The sequence below is a fragment of the Athene cunicularia genome, assembly GCF_003259725.1.
Source record: "Athene cunicularia isolate RWA chromosome 1 unlocalized genomic scaffold, athCun1 chr1_part1, whole genome shotgun sequence".
Classification (NCBI taxonomy): domain Eukaryota; kingdom Metazoa; phylum Chordata; class Aves; order Strigiformes; family Strigidae; genus Athene; species Athene cunicularia.
The window spans coordinates 69,430,925-69,453,392 of record NW_020799091.1 but is presented as its reverse complement, the minus strand read 5'-3'; the positions used below and the strand labels follow the sequence as shown (position 1 = coordinate 69,453,392).

The following is a 22,468-nucleotide window of genomic DNA, read 5'->3' as shown; positions in this document are numbered from 1 at the left end:
TCAGAGAGAGCTCTTCTCTTGATGACTGAACTGCTTGTGTCACAATGTCCTAACTGGAAGGGCTGGGCTACCTTAACCATGTGAATTATTTTGACTGAAACTGGATTAGAGCATATTCACACAGCTCCACTGGAGTATCTGACAGGACAGTAATCTGGTTGGGGGAGGGAGGGCAGGGAGTCACAGGTCTAGTGGGGAGTGTTGGCACTGCTGCAGATGGAAGACGCTACGTGATCCACTTGGACTTTGACTCCTGAGCTGCCTTTAGTGGCCAGGTAGTCAGTTCCTCTGTAGCCTGGACTTGCAGACATATCATCATGATTTTATTATTTGTTGTCTCTTATCATGTATTTGATTTGGGACTGGAAAAGCTGCCACTTATTTACAGAAAGGTGAGTTTATTCTAATAGGATATTTGTTTCTAAGGTGAAAGTCACAAACTTGTATCTGTGAATTTCTACAAGAATCTACAATGAGCACTCAATGTTCTCTCCCTTGATGTCCATGCTCATTGAACATAATTATCATGGATACATAATTAACACAAGACTAGGAAGTCCCTGAGGATGAGTAAGTGGGAACTAACACCTTGAAGACCAACATCACATGGAAGAAGAGGGTGCTTTCTTAATTTTTCAAGAACAGTGTAAACAAGGATGCTTTTCTTCTCTGGAAAGTTACCAGTAGAGAAGAGATGAAATACTTTCTATTGAGTTCCACAACCTAATAGTACTTCTTCTCTGCCCTTTCAATTGCCCCAGAAACTTCAGAAGTCTTCAGAACTGAACTAAGCCTTCCCTTTTCCAGTACAGTTACACAAATAAAAGATCCAAGTTAAAAGAGAAAGCATGTTTTCTGAATGTCCTGGAAGTAATTTACTACCCTTTCACTTCCTGTCACCTAGGTCAGGTCATCTTATCCAGGCTGAAATGGGTTGGGGTGGAGTTGGACTCCTACATATTTGTTTCATAATCCTATCTTTCTTGTTAAGCTTTGTTAATTCTGTGCCAATGTTCCTGAGCAGAATTGGCAAATAATTTTAAAACCACAACCACCTACCCCAAAAAACAATGAGATATGGGGAAGAAAGAGTGATGGGCTTGAAGAATCATCTAATCAGTATTCCTCTAGGACTAGTCAGTATTTGTTCTGCATCATCTTTGTTAGACTGTACTGGGTCTGGCTGAACTGGAATTGGTTTTCCCCTATAGCAGCCCTCACGGTGCTGTGTTTTATGCTGGGAGCTGGCAGGGTGTTGATAGCACCCTGGTGTTGTGGCTACTGCTGAGCAGTGCTTACACAGCACCAAGGCTCTTTCTGATATTTCCCCCAGTGGGACGGGGTGGGCAAGATCTTGGGAGGGGACACAGCCAGGACAGCTGACCCAAACCGACCAAAGGGATATTCCATACCATATGACATTTGCTCAGTATAAAGCTGGGAGAAAGGAGGAAGGGGGTGGGGTCACCCTTGGTCCTCCGAGGCAACCACTACGTGTATTGGAGCCCTGCTTCCTGAGAAGGCCCGACATCGCCTGTCCATGGGAAGTAGAGAATAAATCTGTTTGCTTTTGCTTCCGCGCGCGGACTTTTGCTTTGCCTTGCTTATATTAAAACTGCTTTTGTTTCACCCACAAGGGTTAGTTTATCTTCTTTCCCCTCTTTACCCTATTGAGAAAACAAGGGGAAAAGGGGGGGGGGAAGTGATAGAGCGACTTGGTGGATACCTGGCATTTAGCCAGTCAAACCATCACATAGTCAAAGATTTAACAGAAGAGAAAGTCACATCTTTCACCTGTCAGAGCAAGTCCCTGATGTTGCTGAACAAACAAGCCAAAGGTTTTGATTAAATTGGCCCTCTTTCAATATCCTTGGGTAGGTCAACATAAAGCAATGCGTTTCTTGGGTCAGTATTTTTATCTGATGCTGTGTTATATGAAGGTCCAAAACAATGCTGCTGCTGTTAAGCTCTGTTTCTACCTTGTCCATGAGTGCATTAAAAAAACCCCACATTAACTCAGTAATTAATTTAAAAAAAGTAACAAGATTCCTAGTATTATACTAGTTCAGTTTTTATTCTTACTAAATAACTGTGCAACAAACCTTCTTCTTTCAGATGTCTAAGTTGACAAGTTGCGTAATTTAAATAAAGGTATCTGAGAGCTACTTAGCTCCATTTTAAGTTAATAACTTCTCCCTCACAAAGTTGTTTTTCTAATATCAAGGTTTAATTAGTCTCTGAATGCAGTTTTTGTGTTCTGTACTAACTCTGTAACAATGCAACAAAAACTGTAGCAAAAAAGTAAAAATAAAAAGTCCAGTGACATCCAATTAGATGTAGATAAAAACCAAATTATTAGTGTAAGAGGTTGCAAGTGTTATTATATGAGACATTTTCCTTCTAGGTAACTGAAGAGTAAGAAAGGGTCAAACAGTAAAAACATACAGAAAGGATAAGAGAATTGAACACTCTAGAGAATTTGGTGAGAAGACACACAGTACAGTACATTCAGTAAGAGTGAATGTTGAAAAACAGGACTGAACAGCATTGTTGAACTACATCAATAAAGACTAAAGCTAGATTTCTTATCCTTTCTTTTGGTATGTGAGTTACGGAGTTTTCCAGCAGTGCTTGAAACAAGGCATTGAACAACAGTAAACAGATTTTTTTTTTTTTTAGTACAGTATTTAGTTCTGCAAACATCTCTGCTGCTTCAGAATACAGAACATCATTATATTGATACAACAGCACACTGACATGTGATGAAATTTGGTTGCTGTATTGTGAAACACTCATACCGACATTTCACCCAGTGAGCAGTTTCACTGCTAAAGAATACAATGGCAAACCAGTGCAAACTGCAGGTGTCTGTGTTTCCAAGAACAAAAGACAGGTCATCCCTGAGAAATCTGCCTGATCTAGAACTAAGAAACCCAGTGCTATAACAGTTCAGGTAACCTCACCATTAATCCGCTTTCAAAGAAGCACCAGTTTCCTGTCCTGTAAGCTCAGCATTAACTGAAACCACATTTTCACATGCTTCTCTGGAAATTCCTGATTCACCACTGGAAAATAAAGCCCATCTGATGCAAAACTGGTGACAACCAGCTTTAGCATATGCAACTCACTAATACATGCAAGGGAGGGATGAATTCTAGCAGTTTTGCAGTATTCTGACTTTATTTTACTTTTTTATTCCTTTTGATAGAAACAGAGACCACTGCTCCTCTGCAGTTTGCATGGTTCCTCATTTAAGGAGTAAGTGACGCAGTCGAAACTCTTACCTCCTCATACACTCCAGAGCCTGGGTGAAGACCTGTGGAGCCATTCCATGTTCGTGTTGTAGGATCAAACACTGCTCTAGGGTGACCGACATGGCAGTCCTATCCTTGGCACTTTTACAGCTTGTAAATCGAACACCATTTAGTCTGCGGCATATCTAGAAATGGGATATACAATTCATCATTCCTTCCTCACGCATAACCTTCTGTCAGAGAACACACCTGTATTTCTTCTGAGACACAAATCTTGTGTAGGACTTTGATGTTAGAAGTCGTCATCTTTGACAGAGCAGAACTTCACTGCCTGAGTTGCAGGGAGAATACTAATGTGGAAAATACATTTTATCTCCCCATGTCTCATTCTAGAGGAGGTTTAATCTGGCAGCATTTCCAAGCTACATGCAAGCAAATGAAGAAATTCGAACATACCGGTAATAAAAAAGTGGAAAATACATACGCATACACAAAATCAGCTGAACTATGCAGAGATGCTTAGATTAATAATTACCTCAGCAGCTTGCCAAAGGATATCAACATTTTTATTTTTCCTTGCATGCACATTTTGTCCCAGAAATCTTAACAGTTCAGGCAGGCACGTCTGACTACGAGATCGAGGTAGACCTATAAAACAAACAAAACCAACTCCACTTACTTATCTGTATTCAACACTTTTACAAAGGTAAGTTACATGGAAAGTGTTCTTATATGCCTGTTGCAAACACTTATCGTGTTTTCTTGAAACTATCAAAGCTTACAACAATTAATCCAGTTCTTAATTACTTCACACCACCACCAAAACAAATTCAAATTTGATTAACTCAACTGGAAATATACACTCAGGTTTTTTAAAACTTCAGGGGCTCAGAATCTGATAGCAATATAACAACAGAGTAAACAAAGGAAGCAAGATTGGTATCTTGATTTGTGTGTCACAGATGTACTTGCTTTCACACGCTGTTCAGAACTGTATATAAGCACGTAACTGCCCGAATTATTGCCCCTCAGAAGTGACAGGAGAACATGCATGACTCCACAGAAGCTCTGGAGATATTCTGCTGACATTTTCTATTATAAATCTCCAAATTGGCCAGTTATCATTTACAAGAAACACTCTCTCTGACAGGACACTATACTGTCACTATATGTTTATTAATATTTCACTAAGTGGAAATATTAATTAATAAGTTGAAATTTTTCAGTATTTCAGAGTGCTTTCAGTATCATCTTATATGGTCGAGGTGTTAAATGTTAGATACGACAACGACAGGTATTAAATAGGTTGTCTTCTTTGTGTGTGTGTTGTTTTGTTTTTTTTAAAGAGGACACTAACTAAAGCTGTGACTGGAGAAATAAGAAGGTAAGGAGGTATGCATTGTTAAAAAATGACTATGTGACAAAAAGAACCCTCCATGGGTGATACATGAGGTTTTATTTTTAGACCGCATATCTTCTCACAGGAAACAGTATGTGAGACTAACCTGATCTCCTTTTATGACAAGGTGACCCACTTAGTGGATGAGAGGAAGGCTGTGAATGTTGTTTACCTGGACTTTAGTAAAGCCTTTGACACCATTTCCCACAGCATTCTCCTGGAGAAACTGGCAGCTCATGGCTTGGACAGGCATACCCTTCACTGAGAAAAAAACTGGCTGGATGGCCGAGCCCAAAGTGTTGTGGTGAATGGAGTTAAATCCAGTCGGTGGCCAGTCACGAGTGGTGTCTTCCAGGGCTCAGTACTGGCGCCACTGGTGAGGCCACACCTTGAATACTGTATTCAGTTTTGGGTCCCGCACTACAAGAAAGACATTGAGGTGCTGGAGTGTGTCCAAAGAAGGGCAGCAAAGCTGGTGAAGGGTCTTATAAGGAGCAGCTGAGGGAACTGGGGTTGTTCAGCCTGGAGAAAAGGAGGCTGAGGGAAGACCTTATCACTCTCTACAACTGCCTGAAAGGAGGTTGTAGCAAGGTGCATGTCAATCTCTTTTCCCAAGTAACAAGAGATAGGATGAGAGGAAATGGCATCAATTTGCACCAGGGGCAGTTTGGATTGAATATTAGGAAAAATTTCTTCACTGTAAGGATTGTCAAGCATTGGAACAGGCTGTCCAGGGAAGAGGTTGAGTCACCAGCCATGAAGGTATTTAAAAGACATGTAGATGTGGTGCTTAGGGACATGGTTTAGTGGTGGACCCATCAGTGTTAGGTTTACAGCTGGACTCAATGATCTTACAGGTCTTTTCCAACCTAAATGGTTCTATGATTCTATTGTATGATTAGCAATATCGTGTCTATACTTGTCTACTCTGTGTGGAACTCTACACCTAGAAAGAAAGTAATACCTGTAACCAAAAGAAGGCACAGACCATCTCCCTAACTATTTCTAAAGACAAGAAAATGGAACAAGGAGCTAATGAAGCTATGACACTAATTCATTTAGAAATTCTGCAGTACTTAGAATTAAGAGTACAGGGACAAGGACAATGAATCAGGAATCAACTTTCCTGGTGTACTGTTCTTGAAGGGAACACCTCCTACAAGCTGCCAGCAATGATTTCACTGAACCTCTTGTCATGAGAATGATCCGTTCAGTTTTCCTTTTGTCTCTACTTACCACAGACTACACCACTGGCTAGTCATAATACCCACCTGTTTTACAGTTAAATATGTTATTCTTTTCTTGACAAGGGTTCATGGAAAAGTATGTTTCACTTTGTATGTCCTAAATATCACCACAGAGGACTTAGAAAACACACCCTCAGACCTTCCTTATGACAAGCACAGTCCCAGGTTTGTCCATATAGTTTCAGCTTTTCAGAGCATCTCTAACTCACCTGCTGGCACACCCACAATATTTTTTTCACACTTCTAATCAAAACTTTTGCTTAATGTTTATAACCAAAACCCATTTGTCCAAGCTGGATTGCAAAACTAGGTTTAGTATATCTGCATTTATCTAGGACAAACAGTGAAGCAGAAGGAAGTTCTGGCAGAGGGCAGATTTTCCCCCTTTGTGGTATTCATTTCAGGTGGCAAGATCAATGTAATGACAAGTAACCAGAGTAAGGGAGAATGGACAGGTGGACACAAGACTATTTTGTTTTCTTTTAGCATTAAGGTACAAGACTATTTTGTTTTCTTTTAGCGTTAAGGTGACTGTTAATGCCACCTGTCGAACACTGCACACCAGCCTTATTCACAACTTCAAGTTACTTGAAGAAAAAAACCTCTGGTATAAGGCATAAATGTTACTGGTAAAAACTTAAGGTTGTGGCACCAGTGCTCTTTAAAGACAGGGGAGAATAAATATGGAGTTCAAAAAACATGAAAAGAGAAGGAACAAATCACTGGACAGAAAACAGATTGCAGGATAAAAAAGGAGTTTCAGCAAAAAAGGCAAAAGCTAAAAGATGATTGGATTAACATGAGAGGTGTGGGAATAAGGAAAGAGACTGAAGTCAAAAAAAGCAAGCAAAATCAAAGGAGAGGAAGGAGCTGAATGGAAACTATTATTATGGAGGACTAGACAGAGACAGGAAGTAACAGGGAGAAAAGCAGAACAAAAATAACTTTAACTTTTGAACTTTACAAGAAAGTCTGATACTAGACTACTATGTAATAAAAAAATAGAATTTTGCAACTAAAATTTCAGACAATTAATTATGCAGGAGTATGAATCTGGAAGGAGAAAAACAGTCTGCTTTTAGCTGCATCAAAAAAAAAATCAAGTACAATAAAACTATTAAAGTACAAAAAAAGTATAGTAACATACTTTAACAGACAGAATTCTTATTATTCTGTTGCACGTTGCTGCATTTGTATTTCTGCAATAAAAATGCAATTGTGGGACCATGAAATTAGCTTACAAGAGGTTTGATACTAATAATAATAATGAATCAATGAATTTTCACAATTTTTGTGGTCACATGTAAATTACATTTACGCCACTGACTCCCAAAAAAACAGTAACAAGCAAGAAATTTTCCTATATAACCAGTAAAATTCAAGCTTGTAGCTAGTCTGCCTTCCAAGTGCTAGACTTCTCTGTTGCTGGCTGCAAAGGCAACAGTTGTAGGAAAGTGCCAAAGGATAAGCAGAGGAAAAGTGATTAAGTTCCTAAAAACTGACAGTTGCTCTCTGTGCAGGTTATTGTAAGTGCAGAGAACATGACCAAAAACTGCACATAAAAGCGCTGCTGCTATAATCTATCACTTTTATGTCTTCCCCTCACAGCAATCTAACTGCCTAGCTTCATGTTTGTACAGTACATAATGTCACTTAAAAGAATAAAAGTGGAAGTAAATTAAAAAAGGAAGGTTAATCTTCCTAATCAAAAAAAGGACTGACCTTTAAACCTCTTGAATCTGCTCTACTTAGTACTAGTATATTAAAATAGAGTTGCATCATTTCTTGGGAGGATACTAACACTGACATATCATCAATGTTTAAACAACTAACATGAAGCAAACAAATGAAAAAAAATCAGCCTGAACTGTGCTGTTTAACCAAATTTATCATTGATAACCAAATACTTACAATCATCAGGCAAAACTTCCTTGAACTGCTCAAAATACGAATTCAACCGCACCAAGCTTTCCATGTTAATTACTTCTTGCAGTGAGGTGTCTCCAAACCTTTGAAGTGTGAAGAAGGGAACAGTTAAGCCCAAGGCAAAAAGTTTCTCTTCTTTGAAAAACTGCACTTGGCCATATGATCACCAGAAAACAGTTTAAAGATTCATCCCATGAAATTCCTAACCACTCAAATGAAGAATAAAGTGTAACAGAGAAGTGTTGTAGTGATTCATTACAGAAAACAGAAAATATATGAGCATGAGGGGAAAAGTGGGGAGGAAGGTGAAAGAAAAATCTTGTAGAAAATAGTATTTAAAATTCTTTGGCTTTTGTATCTCTCCTTCAATATTAAATACTCATCTGGTAAACCATTTTGACAAAATTCAATTTTTTAATAATGGATTCACTAGTTTCGTTCATAAGCTAATAATAACCTAGTATCAGTAGACAGGATTGAGAACTTTGGCTTCAGGTATGTAAATAAGAAATATGGATCTAGGAGTAATAAACCATGAATATAATAAATATTGTCAACAATGCCATGATTCATCTCATTTAACTATATAGATACATAGATACACACAGAGTGTTGACATCTGTAATGGTGCTAATCACCTTGGGTTCCCTTTATAGGCAACAGAGGACAACAGTAACTGCTGGAATGCCTTTGTCAGACTTTTTCTAGTTGTCCACCGTCATTACTGCACACTCCACCCTGTTACCAAGGCTGATGTAACAACATGCATGTGCCTGATTTCACTGAAGTTCTCCCTTAGAGCAGCACTCTGTCAATGTATTCTTTACAGGATATGGTCATAACACAGGGAAGGTCTGGTGGCTCATCCAAAACTGAAGAGTTTCCCTAGCAAACACAGTTATGTTTCTCAGCTTTACAAGAACAGTGTTGCATTACATAAGTGCTGCAAAGCTATGTTAAAACAGAAGTCCATCTAGCCCATTATCCTGTTTTTTGTCAGTGGTCAGAAGAGAGAGTCTAGGGGAGAGTGCAAAACCAAGAGGGCAAACACACAACAATACTCAGAATGATCTCTGAGCTTCTAGTGATCTGTCACTCACAGACATCTCAAGTCACAAGCAGTAGCTCTGTGTTAAATAGCCCATCTCAGAGAATCACAGAATCAACTAGGTTGGAAAGGACCTTGAAGATCATCTAGTCCAACCGTTCACCTAGCACTGACAGTTCCCAACTACACCATATCCCTCAGCGCTAAGTCAAGCCGACTCTTAAACACCTCCAGAGATGGGGACTCCACCACCTCCCTGGGCAGCCCATTTCCTCCTCTGCAAATTCATTTCTGAGCCATATAAACCTGCACTAGACTCAAACGCATGAGGTAAGGAGCTCCACAGCTATAAGCCATATAAAGCAGGACCTCCTTCTGTTTGTTTTGCATTTGACAGCTTCATTTAGTATTCCCCTGTTCATGTATTGGAGAAACTGAATCACTGTTAGTAATACAACAGTGCAGCTCCATAGAGACATGCTTCCATCAGAATGGGAGATTGCTGAACTGCCATTAAGGTTGAGCATGCATGACTGAATACATACTTCTCTGCTAGGGTTTGCTGCTCATTGATTCCCACATTGAAAAGAACAGGCTGAACCCTCAGTAACATGCCACTTTGAATCTCTCGCGGCAACAAATCAAACAAGGCGCTTGGCAAAGGGATCCTCACATTAAATCCATCACTGCAAATAAATAAACAGCTATTAGACATAAAGATCAAAAAACTATATTCCAAAAATGTGTTATTTATGTAAAGAGGGGTAACATCTAGAACATAACAAAACTGCAGTCTTAAGGAACTGCCACAGCTTGCTCCCAATCAGAAAAGCTCGATTTCAGTTCAAAAACAAATCTTGAGCAACCTACAATGTTGATGTTATATCCTCATGGACATTTCAATCAGATAGGCCAACTTCCTGACAAAAGCTGATTTTGGTCTGCTCATTAATACTGAAGTTCTCATACAACTAGGGTAGAAAAAGTCAAATTTTGGTATGTCCCCACCTCATCAAGAGTAAAGTACATTTTCTTTTAAAGTGATAAAGGCTAGTGATGCTACATAAAAGGATACATAGAAGGATAGAGGCAATGATAGTAGTGACCCAAGCATAAACTGAAGGGGAAACTAAGAAAAGCACTGTTTACAGGACTCAGACCTACAAGCTGTTTCTGCAGCACAACAGGCTACCTTGGGTCAGCTGAGCTCCAGCTAAGAGTGCTGCATATGCTTTATCTCATGGCAAATGTGAGGTAAAACAACTTATCCCATAACCTCAGTGCAGACTAAGTTATGTCATATTACCCTGTTGGAACTGCCAAGACACAATTTGCTGTGGTTTGTGTGCTGTGTGTTAGCCTATCAGCAGCAGTACCTTGGTGTTACGTCCAAGTCTTTACAGTGCAGAACTCTCAAGTACAGCATATACTCTCTAGTATAGTAAACGAGCTCTGGGTATATACTAAGGTAATTAAAATTGGCCTGTTCCACATTTACACTGGATGGACACACAAAGCCTATGCTATGCCTGAAAGCAAAAAGATATTTTCACCCCTAAATGTAAAGCTTCCAGTAGTTTGCATGATTTCTTTCTTCTCTTTCTTGAGTAAAATCTAGGCAGCCAAATAATAAGCAACACTATCAGACCTGAAGCTAATGAAGAGTGGTTTCCTCCTGATTAGTGCCCTATAGCTAATAGTTTCAACTAAAAATTGTCTTTGAAAGGAATTTTCTGTTAGCTATCAGCCATTTCCACAGGTCTCAGGAATTTCCTTAACACACATGACTGTTCTGCAGCCCTCCTTCAGTAGGGGCACTTTTCATTGCATGTGAACCTTAACGAAGTTCCTCTAAATGTTTTTATCTTTGAGAATTCTAGCTCTTCTTCAGATGTAGACAAAGCTGGTCAAAGCTCCAGTGACGCTTGGTACAGCACACTGTACTCAAATAAGCCTTATTTCCTCCAGAAATCAGATTAAAAACTAAAATATTCTAAAGAGTCTGAAATACAGAAACATTAAAAAAAAATCAATGAGGCTTCTGTCCTTCCACAGTTTCATCTCCACCTGTGAACTGGCTCCCTCTGGGCAAGAACTGTTGCAGGGGGCCCATCAGTCCCATGTCAGAAACCAGGGCAAGGCCAGCTGATAAGCAGGCTGCAGCATTCAAACTGAAAGTCTGACTGCTGTAAATGCTTCCCATCATAATAATGCTGTAACAGATCACTCCCACTCCACTTTACCTGAGGATGTGAATGTTTGTTACTTCAGACTTTTAAAACAAAAATTGCTTTTGAGCTCAAACTTGAAAATATCTCCTTTCAGACAACTGGTCAGAATGAGCAGCAGTCTGGTGTTTCACAAGCATTTGTAAGTTAAAGCCAGCTTGGGCCTGATAGTTTGAAATTGATCATAAATAGGCCTCACCTCAGCTGCAGCCCTGATTCACGTTCCAGGTCCCCTTGTGCTAACGTGGCATGCACTAAAGCACTGACCAACTGATCAACAGCAGGGAATTTCAGGCACCGAGATCAGACTGAAAAGTCAGTCTGAAATTTAAAACCAGCACAAATGCTTAATAAAAGATTGAATACTTCTGGCTTATGACTGTGGAAGGCTACGTCAAGATGACATTTATCCATAAAACAATACTGCATGGTTTGAGCCTTGCCATATATCCCTTTTCAGCTTAGCTCCCTGTAAAATGAAACACCGATAAAAATGTTTAAGTCCATTTCAAAACATTTCTTTGAAGTTCTGAGGAGAAAAACAGCACAGTACAAAAGCACATAATTAATTTCAAGTACAGTATCACTACTTCTCCCATCTGCACTCCCACCCCACTCCCTGCTCTGTCTCTCCCCACTTTTTTTTTTTTACCGATTTCCAGTAATGACTGGCAGCATGTCTGTAGATGTGTTTGATGTGGCCTGAGTTACTTTAAAGGTTACATTCCTCAAGTCCATGATTCCCAAACTCATGTCCTCCAGCATTGCCAACTCCTCACCTAAATCAAGAAGGAAAAAATGAACCATAATCATTACTTGTTATGTACAACTTCCCTTTATCAATTTGATGACAACTGTAGGTCACTGCTCTCATAAAGGAGTTCTATGGATGAAGAGGCTCAGGAGCCCAGGCCTTCACCTTGACCTACAGACAATGTCATGATTGACTTTATGAGTTTAGCAAATATGGAAAACACCAATTACATAGCACAGCTCACTGTTCTTCAAGTAGATTACATGCTGATTTTACAATTTAGACGATGCTACTAAGTACTTCTCAGCACTGTCATGATAACCTTTGTCTTGGAAAAGTGTGTTGGAAAAGTTACAAGGTATTTCGGATTTGTTCAGTAAAACATTCCCTAACTGGCATCCAGATGGCTGTTCAGACACAGCAGTGAAACACTTTTGAGTGAAGTACTTTCCCTTTTTGTATCCTCTCTTCAATCTCACTTCATACTGTAGGATTACAGGAGGTCAAGACGATTCAAAAAGTGTATTTTGGGCACAGTTTCTTTCAGTTTACCAGAATTTTAATTTCATTTATTTTTTGAAAAAAAAATTTTTTTTTTTTTTAAACCTTTGACATTGTATTATAAGGCAAGAACACTTTATCTTTCAAAAGTAATTAATTTAAATGCCAAGAAATTCAGAGTCGGTAGCTAATTAAGTACTTCAGATATAATCTGGTTTTGCATTTAGTTTTCAAAATAATTTTGCATCTGAGCTGCAGATTGCCCTAAACACTCACATTCTGCTGCAGCCAAATTGAAGCAGAATTTGCTGACTCAACAGCTAATACCACCCAATGGCCCTGTGTCTTTACCATAAGTGCTCAGCAGGCTCTCAAACTGCGCCAGCAAGCCAATGGTGTAGAGTTGTCTTAGAAATCCATCATCATGCAGGCAGTTCCTCAGCTTGATAATGAAACCACAAATGAGAGCTGTCAGCTGTGGGAAAGAAAACAAGAGTGAAATGATTCAAGACAAAAAGGGCTCCTCAGCCCCAAACAGAAACAGTATCACATATAAGAGGTGTCATAAAATCTGTAAGACTGATGCTCTTTTCCCTTAAATGTCACTCTTCTTTTCCTTGCAGCTGAAGAGACACAACCAACCAACCAAACCCCAAAACATTAATAAAATCAGATTTAGGGCACACTGCCTTCATCTTGTAAGCTCTCCCAAAATGAGACTGCTGTTGAACTCACACCTATTTGTTTTCTGGACACCTTGTATTAGGGCCTACAACTTAGGAATTACAAGAGTCTCCTTGGAGAATTGTTTGTTACATATGAAAAAGCAACACAGCTAGTTCCAGATCATGAATTTTGACAGTATGAATAAATTACTTTTTTTTAAAAAAATAAGACATTTTGAGAAAGCGTAAAAATGAATTATCACTTTGCAATATGCAAAGATTCAAACTGTAGTGTTATGAGATATTGAAGACAAAGTCCTGAAGACCTAGTACTAAGATCAGTACTAGTCTTAATTCGCTGTCAACAAAGGAATTTCCTGAGTGATTGCTATATGCTATGTACACAGGTGTATGACTTTGTTACAAAAATAAACAGAAGGGAATAAAGTTCTGTTTATGATGGGTAAACATGTTCAAAACACAGAGTTAAAAAATTATCTGCAATATGAAGTGAGTTTTGTATCAAAAAATTCCCCGAATTTATGAGATATTACATTTTGGGACAATAGCCCTACTAAACAACAGCCAAGAAATAAGCTGTTTGAAATAAATGAATGAGATACTCATTTCATGGGGAAGTAGACACACCACAGAAGTGTGGTGGGCAGAAGAAATGTAGAAGGTTTTTTAGTACAGACATCTGCTAGTCAGTGGCTGACACAAGACACCCCAGGCAGGCCCTGAAACAGAGCTTCTAGTTAAAAAAGCAGCACTCATTTCTCTTCCTGTAGCTGGACTTTTTTCCTAAGGTACCACAGGTCCTGTTGGTTTTCTTCACACAGAAAACAACAAAAGGTAACAGAGGGAGTACCCTTTCTGCTCATGGTGGTTCTTCCCTCTTTTTCACATCTTACTTCTGGTTTTAGTTTGGTGGCACTGGAAGGCAATGGTTGTTTCTGTAGAAACTAGTTCTGGAATATTTTTTTTCTAAAATAGTGATGTCCAATGGACACATATGTTATATATTGTCAAATGCATGTAAGTGACCAGTAAGGACAGGATAGCACAATCTGCAAGAAGAGATCATGGTGTTAAACCCAAGAGTGGAACAGATCTGAAAAATTCTGAAAAGAGCAATCTTTTCAGAAATTCATACGAAATTCAGTAATTTCATATAAACTCCACCACACGTCAAAGTGCAATCAAATCATTCATATTCACTTGCTTACAGTTTGGCAGAAGACGACATCCCTGCGATACTGAAGGCTCAGGCAGAGCCCTATTGTTGGGGCGCTGTCCTGCATTAATAAAAAGACCATGGCTTTCTTTGCTTTGTCACTCATCATGGCTACGCAGTCTGTGAGTGTTGTCAGCAAGGGATAAAGAGCTTCACTCCATTCACCTGGTTAAAAGAAAAAAAAAAAAAATCAGCAGCACTATAAGTACTTTATTTGAAACAAACAAACATGCATTAAGAGGAAACTTCCTGTTGCAAGTCAAAGGTATTGATAAATCTTCACTTTTAGGACTTGTTTTATTTTGGCTGGCTAGTTACTCCCTACTTGTTACTAATCTTACAGAGTGGTTATCACATGAGGAAAATATTGGGAATTTTACTCTGTAAGGCTGTTATGACTTTCCTGAGCATGTAACATCACCCAGATTTGGGCCCGCAGAATAGGCTACACAATAGCTGATTTGGAAAGCATAACAGAAACATAAATATCTGTATACATACATGTATATAACTGCATCTGCATGTTCAAACACACCCTTTCACAGCACATAAATGGACAGACAGTATGGAGTCCATTGTATAACAGAAATAGTGAACATCTGCTTAGCCATTTCTGTCAATGAGATTTCTCCCAAATATCTTGCCTTTTGTGGACTCATAGGTGTATCATTCACGTGCCTCACCACCTTATTGACACTTGTTGCATTTCGGTGATGTACAATGATTCTTACTTATCATTTGTAGCACAGGAATAAGGTAGAGAGGTGAAAAAATCATATAGGTAAGTATCTTCTGTCTGCTGAGTGATTTTGAAGGCTTAGAGCTAGCTAACAAGAAACATTTAGTGATTTAGATGGGTGTTGGCCAGATCCTTGGAATTAGTTCAGTTCCACTGAAATACACAAGATACTTCACAGAGGAACTTTGTTCAAGGTCCTACACAGGAAGCACAGAAACGAAACTGGGTTGCCAAAATCCTATTTTAGTACCCCAAACATTGGGCCTTCCTTCTCCTTAAGAAAACGCTCTGCCTTAAAATGTCCCACAAGCTCAGTTTCCTTTCTTTCCTTCTTTCATCTTTTGTCTTAACCACCGATTTTAAAAACCCATTTCCTTAACTGTTATTAAAAATTATTCAGATGTTATACCAAAATCCATTCTCTCTGCAATATAAAAAGAAAATAGAACAGTGCTTTGGTTTTGCCCTCCTTAACATAAGGCAGAAACAGAAGAACACTTCTCTTTTTAAAATGAAGGACAGTGTGTTTTATTTTTAAAAAGCACTGGAGCTCACAAACAGAACACACACAACCCTCAGCCCGGCTGGCTATAGGAACAAGGCAACATACAGATCAGGACCTGCATGAATGGGGCACTTCAAGCCCCTGAAAGGAAGCTGTTTGGGATTTTGACTCAAAGGCAGAACTAAGAGCTACTAATAATAATATATGTTTCTTTGATAGCCAGCCAAAGAGAGGAACTATGGAAGTCTGCTAACAGAAACATGACTGACAAGATTAACAGAACTATCCTTTTTGCTTTTGTTCTATGTGGTAGATAGATAACCTCATAAACTACAAAAAGGAGAAGTTGTTTGGCTCTGTTCCATTGCCAAAAGCAGGAAACCTCAAAAGAACAGGCTAGGAATTACAGCTTGTCTTTTGTATTCCATTAAGTATTTTTCTCTCAAAATAAATTAGATGCTATAACATGGCCACGTGAACACCTGAAAAGCAAAACAGATGATACTAACACTGTTTCTCTTACTGCATTTAAGAGCTTTTATATAAACAAATGAGAATGACAGAAAGAACTGACAGATTGTATGGGGTTTGTGTGGCAAGGTTTTGGTAGCAGGGGGCTACAGGGGTGGCTTCTGTGAGAAGCTGCTAGAAGCTTCCCCTGTGTCTGACAGAGCCAATGCCAGCTGGATCCAAGACACTGGCCAAGGCCGAGCCCATCAGTGATGGTGGTAGCACCTCTGGGATAATGTATTTAAGAAGAGGGGAACAAAAAAACTTGTAGAATTGCAGCCAGCAGAAAGGAGTGAGAATATGCGAGAGAAGCAACTCTGCAGACACCAAGATCAGTGAAGAAGGAGGGGGAGGACGTGTTCCAGGCACTGGAGCAGAGATTCCCCTGCAGCCCGTGGTAAAGACCCTGGTGAGGCAGGCTGTGTCCCTGCAGCCCGTGGTGAGAGGGCAGGCTGTGCCTCTGCAGTCCATGGAGGTCCACAGTGGAGCAGATCTCCATCTGCAGCCTGTGGAGGACCCCACACAAGAACAGGTGCATGTCTGAAGAAGGCTGTGACCCCATGGGATGCCCACGCTGGAGCAGGCTGTGGCACCGTGAAGAGAGGAGCCCACACTGGAGCAGGTTTGCTGGTAGGACTTGTGACCCTGTGGGGGACCCACACTGGAGCAGTCTGTTCCTGAAGGGCTGCACCCCATGGAAGGGACCCATGCTGGAGCAGTTTGTGACAAACTGCAGCCTGTGGGAAGGACTCATGTTGGAGAAGTTCATGGAGGACTGTCTCCTGTGGGAGTGACCCCACTCAGGAGCAGGGGGAGAATGTGAGGGGTCATCCCTCTGAGGAGGAAGGAGCAGCAGAGACAATGGGTGATGAACTGATTGCAACTCCCATTCCCTGTCTCTCTGCCTTGCTCAGGGGGAGGAAGTTAAGAAACTGTGAGTGAAGTTGAGCTCAGGAAGAAAGGAGGGGTGGGGGAAAGGTGTTCTAAGATTTAGTTTTTATTTCCAATTACCCTTCTCTGATTTAACTGGTAATAAATTAATTTCCCCAAGTCAAGTCTGTTTTGCCTGTGACAGTAATTGGTGAGCGATCTCTCCCTGTTCTTATCTTGACCCACGATCTCTTCATTGTATTTTCTCTCCTCCCATCCAGCTGAGGAGCAGAGGATGGAGTTGCTTAGGTGGGCACCTAGCAATCAACCAGTGTCAGCCCACCACAAAGATCTTCCAGTATATCATCATCATCTCATTGCTTGGATATACATACATGTATATAGTTATTAACTCAGTGAAGATTTAAAATTGTGGTGTGTCTGGCAGCACTTCATTTGAAAGATATGTTTATCTGTGGCAATCACAAAGCACAATGGTGGTATACCAGCCTGTCCAAAGATAAAGCAAGTGTTGGATGTCTTTTTCTCTCAACACTCACATGCAATTCAGTGGCTCATCCAGGGTAACGAGCAAAAATCCTCTGTACTGTGTATTCTCTTAGTTTAAAAATTTCAGCCATGAAGAAACAAACCCTTGTCAGTTTGAAAAATTCTAAATGCTTTTTGCTACCTACTTCACAGAGGTGTCACCTGTGTTCTTTTAATTTTTTAGTCAACAGTAGTTGCTATTAACAGTAAATAAAAGGAATTGCACTCCCAGGCTCAAATCAGTCTGGAACACAGCAGCATTTAAATAAATGTAGAAGGACTAATTGTTCAACTTTTACCTAGATTTTCCCATCCTTCTGTTTCCCCCTCATTAGTTTTCCTAACAGAACTTTATTACTGAAAGTACATTTTCTATCAAATCAATCAATGGGACCTTCAAACACCATGAGGCACTAATTCTAATGTGGACCCTATTCTGAGTTTTGATCTTATGTTCTAGGAGATGACCAGAACATTTTGAAACAATTACAGACTCCACTGAGCAGATTCATGGGTAGGATGATTGGGCATAGGGCCTGAAACAATGGAGATGCAACAAGTTGTTACAGATTTACAACAGCTGGAGATATAGTCCAAGCTAGCTGTTGGTATGTCTGGGACACAAATCCTGCTTTTTAATCAGAGGTTTCTAGTTCATGTTAGAAGTTATTCCATGTAAAACCCAGCATTGTACAAACTGGCAGCGTGCCTGGCATTTGCTTTAGGTGCTTTATATTGTACAGCAAGAAGCAAATCCTGTAGTCTCCACTCAGACAGCTACAACTGAATTCTGGCTGGCAAATAAGGACCAGACTTGGCCCCATGTCCTGGTTTCAGCTGGCATAGAGTTAATTTTCTTCCTAGTAGCTGGTACAGTGCTGTATTTTAGATTTAATGTAAGAATAATGTTGCTAACACACTGATGCCTTAGTCGTTGCTAAGTAGTGCATATCCTAAGTTAAGGGCTTTCAATTTCCCATGCTCTACCAGCAAGGAGGTGCACAAGAAGCTGGGGGGAGCCTGGCCAGGACAGCTGACCTGAACTTCATGTTTAGTACATAAACCGTGGCTTGGGGCAGATCACTGCTCCATCATTTGTCAGTGGGTGGTGAGCAATTGCATTGTGCATCACTTGTCTTGGGTTTTATTTATCTTTGTTGTATTATTTTTCATTAATATTATTATAAAATTATTAAATTTTAGTTTCTTTTAGTTATTAAATTGTGCTTATCTCAACCCATGAGTTTTACTTTTTTCCAATTCTCCTCCCCATCCCACTGGGAGTGGGGAGGAGTGAGCTGTGCGGTGCTTAGGTGCTGGCTGGGGTTAAACTATGACACCCCGTAAGTCTTTGCTATTTTTCTTATGACTGCTGCTGACCAACCTTAACGTACACTTTGAAATGTGGCATTTGGGGAAAAAAAAAAAAAAAAAAGAAGAAAAGAGAGATGCTGGAAAGGCCTATGAGTTCCCATAGTGGACCTTCTCTGACTCTACATAATACAGACTATCTTATAAAAAAGTCTTGTTATGAGAACCTAATACATAAGGCCTATAATAAATCAAGGATGTAATGACAAGTGGGAAAGGTTTTTGCTTTTTTCCCCCCCCCAAGAGTCTCTCTTCTTCAGAGCAATAAAAATATTATTAAAATAACTGTCTTCCAGAGCTCTGAAAAAGATATTCTAAGTCTCTTCATATTAAAAAAACCCCTAGCATCCATAAATTAAAAGTACTGGGCACCTGCAGTTGCCCTTGGTTCAGGTCAGGGTTGCAAGGACTCACAATCTCTAAAAAAGATTTATTAAAAAAGTGGCAGCTGCTTAGCCCTGATCTAGCAAAGTACAATGAGCAACACACTTAAGCACACAGTCATGTCACATTTGGCTTCAGCGGGAAGTAAGTATTCAGTGCTTCACTACACTGCAGCTTCAGTCACTTAAGTTTAAGGTGCAGTTCTGTGTATATCTGGGTACCCAGTTGGGGTAACCTGACTGCTTGTAATTTCTCCTATCTAAAAAATAAATGAATAGCATTCACTTATGCACCACATTCATATTTTGCAAAAACTAAAGGGATGTTCCATTAAAAACTTGTGGAGTCTCTTATTGATTAAAAACACTTTCTTAGTGATAGAAGAAAAGAGGGTGGATAGCTGGGAAGAACATTAATATACTTAGTGAAAATCATACCTGCACTGGGACTTTATTTCTCATTAGTTTCACTAAACCCAGGAGCCAACGCTGTAACAGCTCAAAGACTGAACCTTCACTGAACTCAGATTAAACTGCTCTCAAATGGGAGAAATTACAGCCATCTAGTTGGGAGAGTGCCGTATTACAGAGGCATATTGTTCAGACCTTGCAGTAGATGCAAGTGTGTGGAAATAGAAGGACAGAGGAAAGGCTAACAGTGGGATGAAAGTCTCTTAAATTCTGTACTGTGAAACATCAGATTTACAATGTCCAACAGTGCTTGGTTTGTAGTCACAACAGGTTTTCCATCAGCCTTGCTGACTGCTCTGTGTTCTGCTCGAGTTCTCATTCAGAAAGGCCAGCTCAACAGTACATATGAAAGGGCATGTCTGAAATGTCAGACTCTCACAGACTTCAAGGACATTTGGAACAGAACTCAAATCATTGTCACCTACAACCAGCTGCTAAAATGCATCAAGTGGAGAAACCAAAGAGACCAATGAACAAGTGCTCTCCCATACCTGGACATGAGACATTACCAGATACCCCCTTCCACTATTATTTAGGAAACAGTAACTTCCCAATATGCTTAGGTAACTCACGTGATATTGCAGAGCATTACCATTTCAAAATGGTCAGTCTTAACAGCAAGGTAGTTGTTCAGTTGTTAATTATGAACAAACCCCCTGCAATTTTCAGAAGAAGCAGAAGCCATGAATGCACATACCTGGGCCAGATTCTTCCGGAGCGGGGCTGCAATCTGCACAGAAATGGAGGGGCAACATGCATGATTAAGGAGCAGCAACATAGTCTAAATATAAGCAACACAAATGCTCAATTCCAGGGTTCTCAAACACTTTCACCGAAGGAAGAGGAGCTCAGCAGAGATACTCCTTTGCCTGCAGGTACTGAGGGCATGGGCTGTCTCCTCCACTCCACTGTTCCTGATCAGAGGAACACCTAGATGGGGACTTGGAGGAAAGCCAGTACCTGCTAGCTCAGGGGCTCTGTGCGGATTGTCAGCAAGTGCACTGTCAATTCCCAGCAATTCACAGGGCACAATTTGAGAACCACTGTTTTAATGCAATTATAAAATAAGCTGGCAGTAAGGCTGCTAAACAGAATAGCAAAAGACTAGCAGTAAGTTCAATGCACTTAACAGAAAATAACATTAAGGCACCCACAACACAGAAGTAATAAAGAAACAGTACTTTGCTATCTTAGACAAATTTGTTATACAATTTCTGAGATAATATACAATCTAATGTTTGTGTAGTGTAACTAAAGACTGAAACCTCACCAGTGAAGCCTGTGAGTGTTCCACACTCACATCAGTGGGAGGAACAAGCTGTCAGATGAAAATACACTACAGTGCAATGCCAATAGTAAAAAAATAATATATACCCTGTTATAGCAAGTCTTGCATTAATGAAAAGTAGTTTATTAAGCTAACAGGATTTAAACTTCTGTTGTTTATATCTAGACTCACTAGTAAAGGAATTATGAATATCAAAATAACAACAGAAAATACCAAATTCAATTGTATGCATTAGGACAATTAGCTGATCTAGACAATCCCAGATAAAAACCCCTCAGTAAATTAAAATTCATCATGTTCATTAAAGAAGCTATATGCCCCCATGCAATTTTAATGAATACCCAAGCCTACACTAAAAATAAATTTTCAAATAATTTCTGAAGTCTCCCTTCTACTATTTCAGGTAGTATTTTCTTTCACAAAAATTAATTAATTAATAGAGAGATCTTCTAAAGTCCTTCAATGACATTCGACTGCCTTTCTCTTGCCAATTCTGGAATTATCTTGGTTTGCTGGTTCTTACATGGCTTTCAAGAAAATTTCTGGCTGCCTCTCCACTCAGTGTCATTTAGTAAAACCTCAAGAGTTACTAACAGAAAAAGTGTTAGTTCTTTGAATCCATGTCAAGGAAAAAAACTTTAAAATGTTTTGATTCTGAACTTAGAGAGAGGATCTTCTTTGTCCCTCAATTATTCCCATGATCAGTTGTGGAAAGTGACAGTGAAAGAGAATTCATCGAATAGTTTGGGTTGGAAGGACCTTTAAAGTTCATCCCACCCTGAAGCGAGCAGGGACATCTTCAACTAGACCAGGTTGCTCAAAGCCCTGTCCAGCTTGACCTTGAATCTTTCCAGGGATGGGGCATCTACCATCTCTCTGGGCAACCTGTTCCAGTGTTTCACCACCTGCATTGTAAAAAAGTCTTTCTTTTATCTAGTCTACCTTCCTTTAAAATCATTTAACAGGCTGGGTTTGGTGTGGAGTAAAGGGAAGTAACTCAATGGAAAATTCCCAGTGATTTCTGTAAGACCAGTTTTCTTCATAGTATTGAACCTGTTACTCTGTCAAAATACTGATCACTAATTAGGAACTACATCTGATAGGAATGTGATCAAGTACTCAGCCTATCCTGGCTTACAATAAACTTCCCAAGTGCAATTCAAACTGCTCATTAAGATCTATAATGTTTGCACCAGATACCTAAGAAACAGGATTTTCTCTAATTAAGTTAAATTCACCCCACATTAGCTGACTTCAGATCTAGCCCTTAGATTCAGGCTGCACTGGAAAATGGCAGCAAGCCCCTTAGCTTTAAAGCTTGCTACCTTTCTTGGTTTAATGTTTCTGTCTCAGGTTCTGAGTATTAAATGGAAAGATTTTTTTCCTATTTTGGAGGAACAGCAGGGAAAGGTTACAGAAACTCCTGGCACAAACAAAACCTTTGGTAGGTAAGTGCAGCTAATTCCATTTTTATATGGCATAAGTGTCAAGATCCAGAGTAGATTTAATAGACTGACTGAAAA

At 39.7% G+C, this 22,468-nt stretch overlaps 1 protein-coding gene across 20 annotated transcripts in view; it reads right to left on the bottom strand.

Moving 5' to 3' along the window:
- Positions 1-22,468, bottom strand: part of INPP4A (inositol polyphosphate-4-phosphatase type I A) — a 97,653-nt gene that overhangs the window by 9,482 nt on the left and 65,703 nt on the right. For 18 of the 20 annotated variants that reach the window (XM_026859685.1, XM_026859657.1, XM_026859712.1 and 15 more), the window contains 8 exons: positions 20,355-20,387; positions 14,252-14,424; positions 12,709-12,832; positions 11,755-11,881; positions 9,420-9,560; positions 7,812-7,909; positions 3,790-3,902; positions 3,285-3,439 (listed from right to left, as the gene is read on the bottom strand). In XM_026859685.1, coding sequence (XP_026715486.1) covers positions 3,285-3,439; positions 3,790-3,902; positions 7,812-7,909; positions 9,420-9,560; positions 11,755-11,881; positions 12,709-12,832; positions 14,252-14,424; positions 20,355-20,387 — 964 coding nt within the window. The remainder of the gene's footprint in view (positions 1-3,284; positions 3,440-3,789; positions 3,903-7,811; positions 7,910-9,419; positions 9,561-11,754; positions 11,882-12,708; positions 12,833-14,251; positions 14,425-20,354; positions 20,388-22,468) is intronic. The other 2 variants (XM_026859740.1, XM_026859774.1) reach the window with 1 other exon arrangement.